The 7020-nt window shown below is 43.4% G+C and overlaps 1 protein-coding gene across 2 annotated transcripts; it reads right to left on the minus strand.

Moving 5' to 3' along the window:
• Positions 1–99: 99 nt before the first annotated feature.
• On the minus strand, positions 100–4430 carry rab6a (RAB6A, member RAS oncogene family). Of its 2 annotated transcripts, none has more exons than XM_085935412.1 (8): positions 4066–4430; positions 3214–3272; positions 3081–3134; positions 2888–2993; positions 2692–2803; positions 1367–1460; positions 719–785; positions 100–542 (listed from the first exon to the last, which is right to left on the minus strand). In XM_085935412.1, the coding sequence occupies exons 1-8, from the start codon at positions 4133–4135 to the stop codon at positions 478–480; spliced, it is 627 nt and encodes a 208-aa protein (XP_085791538.1). In that variant the 5' UTR covers positions 4136–4430; the 3' UTR covers positions 100–477. The 2 variants fall into 2 exon arrangements, with proteins under 2 accessions (XP_085791538.1, XP_085791536.1); XM_085935410.1 differs by lacking the exon at positions 1367–1460 and adding an exon at positions 1790–1883.
• Between the last annotated feature and the right edge of the window lie 2590 nt (positions 4431–7020).

The following is a 7020-nucleotide window of genomic DNA, read 5'->3' on the forward strand; positions in this document are numbered from 1 at the left end:
GCGCAACCATTTCCACCTTACACAAAGGTACTTTGTCCAGAACACAAACTCGAAAAGAAGCCTTGCAAGGCAATGTAAACAGATCCACATTGTACTTGATACTGTTAATACAATGCTCTTTATTTATTTAACATGCTAATAACTCCATTATGGTGCCATTAAACACATTTGTTGTTTTGGATGCAAAAGTCATGTTTACACAAATGAATGCTTCAGTCCGCTACTATCTCCATCTGAACGAACAGACAGCGGAGCTCGGTGAAGATGTTGGAGCTGGAGCTGTGAATATTGTTTTCGTGTTCGAGTGCAGCAGTGCAAATATTGATCGAAGACTTTAATGGCTGCCGGGCGAGAGCGAAGGTCTCCCTTTTACTTTGGGTTGGTGGGGGTTGGGGGGTGTAGTGTTGTAGTGAAGGGTACAAATACAGACATATAAGCCCAATAAGAGAACCTTTTTCTCAGTGACATGGGGGCAAACTAGCAAGCACAACCGCTTTCGCTGGCAGGCTGCTCTGGCGGCTTCTCCAGCTTGATGTCGATCACTGAAGGATGTATGAATTAGGGAATAATCACAATTTTTTTTGCTGTGGCAAATTTTTGATTCGCATATATTCTTCTTCTCCATATTAAGTCGTAATAGCAATACCGAGGCTCAATATGACGTACTTTGAAAAATCCACCAACCTGCAATGGATGACATACATATACAAAAGGATACTGTCCTCTCTATTTTTGTCCTGAGCCGTGTCCATTCCAGGGAGGGCGGCTGCCACGCGACGGAAAAGCTGCGGCAGGAAAATCATTTTGTTTTGTTATCGAGACTAGGAAACCCGAGGCCATTGCAAACACGGTGTGAAACTCAATAAAGTGACTTGCTAATGAATTTCAAGAAATGTATTATGATTCTCAACATGCGACAAACAGATGAGGCGCAAGTGAAGTGGGAAGGTTACTACCGAGTATTCGGGGCATGCTGAAAATAAAGTCGAATAGCGAGAGGACCGACATTTTCCTTGTAATCCAATGACTCAACTCTCATCATATTACTTTGGTACTTTTCAGCATTGCCTTAATACTCCTTCATTGTAACCTCTGACACATCTTTTGATATTTATCAAGACGTGTTACCATCATTTACAAGCTTTTAAATGTTGCAACATTCTTTTTTTTTTATCAGTCAGCCCTATCGCTATCATCAAAAGATAGTCACTATGATGGGCTACACCCATTTACGTTCACCAGGGGCCAAAGGTCAAAGACGCCCTTTCTGTTTTTAAAGCAGGCATGCGTGTGGTAAAGCCAAAGCGGCTCAATGGACAACGTGAGCACACACGGCACGCGCACACACACACACGTCGCGCTCTACCTGCTTGACATTGTAGCCTGTCTTTGCACTTGTTTCAATAAACAGAACATTCATCTCTTTTGCTCTTTGCTCTCCCTCCTCTGTGGTAATCTGTCTGTGAGGAGTCACGGCGCAAGGGACGCACACAGACAACCACACAGACACCCCCACAGACAGACAAAGGGGGGGGAGGAAAAAAGCACAAGTTCAATATTTTCAAATGGACGAAGGAGTCGTGCCCATTCCTGCTCCCGCTGCCACCTTTTCAAGGCCAAAAGTTCAGTCAGCACAAGGAGGAGGTTTGAATGTAGGCTTCAACTTTATGAGTAATATTTGGTGGTGCTTTCTTACGAACTACACCCACTGGCGACTTTTGGAGGCGTGGCCAAGGTGGCAGCGTCGGACGGCGAGGTGGCTGAGCACGACGCTCGCTCTCGCGCTTACCTGCTTGACATTGTAGCCGGCTTTCGCACTAGTCTCAATAAACATTACATTTAGTTCTTTGGCTTTCCGCTCTCCCTCCTCAATAGAGACTTGCCTGTGGTAGATAAAGGGGTTAAAGTTGGACATGACACAACAATGACATAAAAAATAAAAAAAAGCAACAACACTGGTTAAAAGGAACGCAAGTCTGCATTACTATTCTGGTAACCATTCAAGCTGTAGAACTGTTGAATTAAACTTTTGCCATCTGTTCAGTAGTTTCGACGAAATTCAGGTACGTACAAAAAAAAAAAAAAAGCTTGGTTATGAGTAATGCTGAGTTGTTTGTATTTCCACATTGATTGATCTGCATTGCAGTGCTTTTACTGTGCTTGCGCACACAAAAATACCAAAACACACACACACACACACACACACACACACACACACACACACACACACACACACACACACACACACACACACACACACACACACACACACACACACACACACACACACACACACACACACACACACACACACACGTATACTCAAAACGTCAACAGGCCGATCAGATAACAAATACATAATGAGAATAACTGAAATAATATGAAATAAAATCGACAATGCCTATACATTTGATATATACCAAATATAACTGGTCTTAATGGAATTTTTTGGTAGAATATAAATGGAAAACAAATAGATACATTACAGCGTTACATGTAAACATTATTTTAGAAAGTAAAAGAAAATAGTGGTGTAAAACGCCAATGGTCGCAGTGACAGCCGAAGAGAGCAGATCTAAGTTGCTGCATCAGGAAACTCTGACCCACTTTGTATTGACATCCCAGCAGCAACAATCAATGCCTTCATTAGCATGTCGGCTGCCAGGCAGCAAGGAAGGAAGGCGAGATTACCTTTTGTCTGCAAGATCTGTCTTGTTTCCCACCAACATGATGATGACATCACTCCCTCGCTCCGTTCTCACGTCATCAATCCATTTTGTGGTTTGCTGGAAGGAGTTCACGTCTGCCGATGAGAAGGAGAAGAGAACCAGTGTATAACTTATTGGGACAAAGAAAAGTGTAAGACACAAAATGTGTCAGCGCCTACTTGTGATGTCGTACACTACGACAGCAGCGGCAGAGTCTCTGATGTAACTTGGGATGAGGCTACGAAATCGCTCCTGGCCTGCTGTGTCCCACAACTGCAATCTGATCTACAATGCAGGATGGGATAAGAAAGAAAAGCATTATGGCAACGATTTCCAATCAACACAAAAACCTCAAAGTGACGCAAAACTTACTGTTCTGTCCTCGAGGTACATGGTTTTCGACAAGAAGTCGATTCCTATTGTGGCCTGAAACATGGTACGTGGAGTTTATTAGGCATATTAACTATTGAATCCATCAATATATGATTGTGACCATTGGCCTCACTTGGTAAGTATTGTCGAAGCTGTCGTACATGAACCTGGTGATCAGCGAGGTCTTGCCCACTGAAAGCAACACACCCAAACAAAAAATCTCACATTGTCACTACTATTGACACAATAAATGATTAGATTTCAAACAAGCAGTATATCCAATCAGTGGCAGGAACAGTGATGCAAGCAATATCTTACTTGTCTCATGTTTCCAAGCACTGCGATGAGTCACGCAGACTTCGAGTACAGTATTAATACTTAATACTGTATTGACTTGAGGTATCAGATCCCTCTTGGGAGAGTGCTTTTAAACGTTTTCTGTCGACAGCCCTTTATCTTAACATTGATAAATTAGGATTAAGAATTGTTAGTCAAGACCATTTTTACGATTCTGTCTTCTGTTTGACTGGGGAAATGGGTGAGAGGATGAACGCAGGAATGCTACTGACCAGGTTTTAAACACATCATCAGGGCGGACAGTCGTAACTTTGATATTACAAACATGTTCATAAATAGGGCAACAAACAGCGAATACAGACGACTTAAATCGATTTTCTAGTCAATTGTCCTGTAAAATTGCTAAACCATCAGTGTAATAACTTGACGATGACTAATTGTTAAATACACCATGCACTTGAATGCCGTCGGCTACAATTGTATTGGAAGAACCTTGAGTTTTAAGAGAGAAAATGATAGAAATAAGTTTAAGGAGTATGTATTAATACCTTATGTGGCTAATATGAGCTAGCCGCGACAACGGATTGAATCAGCCAAGCCCAAAGTCCTTAGCATCATATTTAAATGGACACATTTCTCAGTGATTTTGACCAAATAGCCCATTTGCCCACTTAAGAATGAGACTTACCGCTCTGTTCCCCGAGGAAAACCAATTTAAATTTTCTTAGTGGGTTTCCAAAGTCTCCGGCCGTAGACATGGCTGTAAAACAAGCTCTTGACGTGACTTCTCTGGAGCTTCCCAGCTAGCCAGCTAAAGACACCAAATCACTTGTTTTCGAAAAGAAAATATGTGGAACGTCGAGTCGATTTGTCGCAGTCGCGACAGAAGCCAGTTGTACGTGATTTCTGCAGTGAAAATGTCTCGTTTGGAATTCTAGCCACTTTTGTGACAACTCACCGCCGAGCTGCAGACAAGTTAGCATTACAGAACATTACTTGTGTGACATGTCAACTGGCTAGTTGCCACTTTGGGCTTGTCTTCTTCTGCGTACGTAAATCGCCATCCCTCAATTGTTGTGCTGCCCCCCAGTGGTGATAAACATAGCGTACAACAACAAAGACGTGGAATTTCCAGTACTTAGCACAAGTAATACTCGAGTAAAAAAGATCGGTAAAAGTAAACGACCTTTACTCGAGTAAAACGAAAACTAAAGAAGTAAAGATATGTATTGAGGTACAGAAGTAATTATGGGTCCCAAGGACAAGTTATACTACTATTTGTCCACAGGAGGGCGAAATTTGACAACCTCTCGTAAGAATATTTGTAATGTTCTACTTGATATGTAATATACACCAACTTTAAATGATCATATGCCGGCAAATATCGCCAATCCACTGCAGTATTTTGAACGTAGCTCAGCAAGCAACTCCTGGCCAGAAGGTTGAAACAATGAAAGTCATGGTCAATAAATCCTGTTTATGTTTTACTGTTGTTTCATTTCTGTTCATTGCAAAGGACGAAAAGATTGATGGCTTCATCACTAACAAACCTTTGATCAAGTTCATGCAAAGATTTTTATTCATTTCAATAACATTTATATCTGATATAATTAAAAAAAAATAAAGAGATGAGAAGTTGAATAGTACTGCAATTGTATTTAACATTACAAAGGCCTACACTCAGTTTTACACAATGACCCCGCGACAAAATCTCCTGTCAAGTCCTTTATGATATCCTTTTTTATTGAATCTATTCAAGAGCGGTATTGATTGATAGTCATTTTGTTACTACGATGACAAACACTGAGAACCCTATTTTACTGTAAGGAAATGTGTAAGTTTCCAACAAAACCCAAGCGCACAAATTGATAGTAGCATCACACGGATTACACGTGTGAAATGAAACGTGACCTTCATCCAAACGGTAAGTATACTACATGATTGGATTTCATCTGAATTTAGCGCTTTGCTGTGCACAATTTTTGAAGCATGAACGTAGCCAAACACGAGCCATCCCCCTTCACTGTCCGACTCCCCGCTGCTGCTCTCCTCAACTACGCCATATGTCCTTGGTAAGAGAATGACCTCAAGATGCTGAACTGACAAATTTGTCTTCCACTCTGTCCGCTATTAGACCTTTCTATTCATTCACCTGCATGTTTGGAAATCACATTTGTTGTTCATTTCACTAGAGCAGATTTTCTGACCTGGTAACACATTTTCACAGTGCCTCATAGTTGGCCAGCAGATAAAGCATGAAGCATGAGTAAGAGGTAAGATTTCAAGCGGTGATTTCAATCCGATGTGCAAATTGCTCATCATACCGCTGCATTATTGATCGGCACTGAACTAGTGCACCCAATTCTCTGTGGATGGGGAAGCCCGTCTATGACTCACAAATGTGTCTTTTATTCCCCCACCTTTATACTGTACACGGCAAATTATGGATTCCTTGAGTGGGGCCGCCTATATGTGATGACGCACTTCTGCCTACATGTGTGCGCATGATGGAGGGAGACCTTCCCATCTCCACATCACCTTAATATAAATCTAATGAATGCAGCTTTCAATGTCACAGCAAAGTGCAATACTGCACTCATGTCTCCTGAGAGGGATGGGGAGCATGCGGGATGTAATGAAGGGGGGGGGGGGGGGGGGGGGAGTAGGAGTGAACAGAATGAAGAACATAGGGGCCGATTAGGCAAGGGAATATGGGAATGGCATGAGGGTTGGGTCAGGGTAAAGTCAGTGTGTTGTCATTGCTGACAGTATAAGCCAAGGTGGGAATCACTGGGGGGGGATGGTGGAGAAGCAGGGACACGATTCTCCTAAAATGGTTTTTCACGGATGAGAGTTGCGGAAGAGTGTGGGAAAGACTACGGAACAAAGGATTGCAGCGATGATGAGACATAATGCAGCGTGAGATGTAGAATCCCTCATTTGTGGCCAGAAGGAGGCATTCTTGCAAGCATAAGTAAAGCTGTGATGAGAGTAAGCACATTTACCAGGGAGGGCGGGAGAGAGGGAGGAGAGAGCTCGAGAAAAGAGAGAGAGAGAGAGAGAGAGAGGGGAGGCGAGTGGATGCGGGGGGGGGTGTTGCATGCTCACAATGTGACAGAGATAGAGCGATTCCCTGCACGAGAACGAGCCAGAGGTGGAGAGGGAACGCAGAGATGGGGACTGAGCGCTGAGAGCAGAGCGAGTTGGGGAAAGATCTGCACATAAACGTGAGTAAAAAAAAAAAAGGTGGAGGGAGAAGGAGAGAGGTGGCTAGTGGGGGTGAGGTGCTGGCGTGGGGAGGTTGCAGGGAGTCAAGATGATGGAGCCTAGAAATAGGCTTTTACAGGACAGCCTTTCACGAGTGCTCCCTGCAGCAGACGTGATTCTGAGCACTGGAGTGTGCTCAAATTAGCAAAGGGGGACAAGGCAGGACGGGAGGTCTGCGGAGCCTTGGTTCAGCCTCGCTGGATGCAGCAGGGCAGCTTGATTTATGACGAAGGGGTTGGGTGGCCGCGTGCTTGTGCGTGCGTGTGTATGAATGTGTGCGTGTGTGCGTGTGTGTGCAGTATTTTTTTTTATGGGTCCTTGTAGCGCTTGTAGCTTTGGGAGAGACCATTCCTCCAGTCATAAAATGACATTCAGC

This window comes from Syngnathus leptorhynchus, chromosome 17, assembly GCF_054491065.1.
Source record: "Syngnathus leptorhynchus isolate UIUO chromosome 17, UIUO_Slep, whole genome shotgun sequence".
Classification (NCBI taxonomy): domain Eukaryota; kingdom Metazoa; phylum Chordata; class Actinopteri; order Syngnathiformes; family Syngnathidae; genus Syngnathus; species Syngnathus leptorhynchus.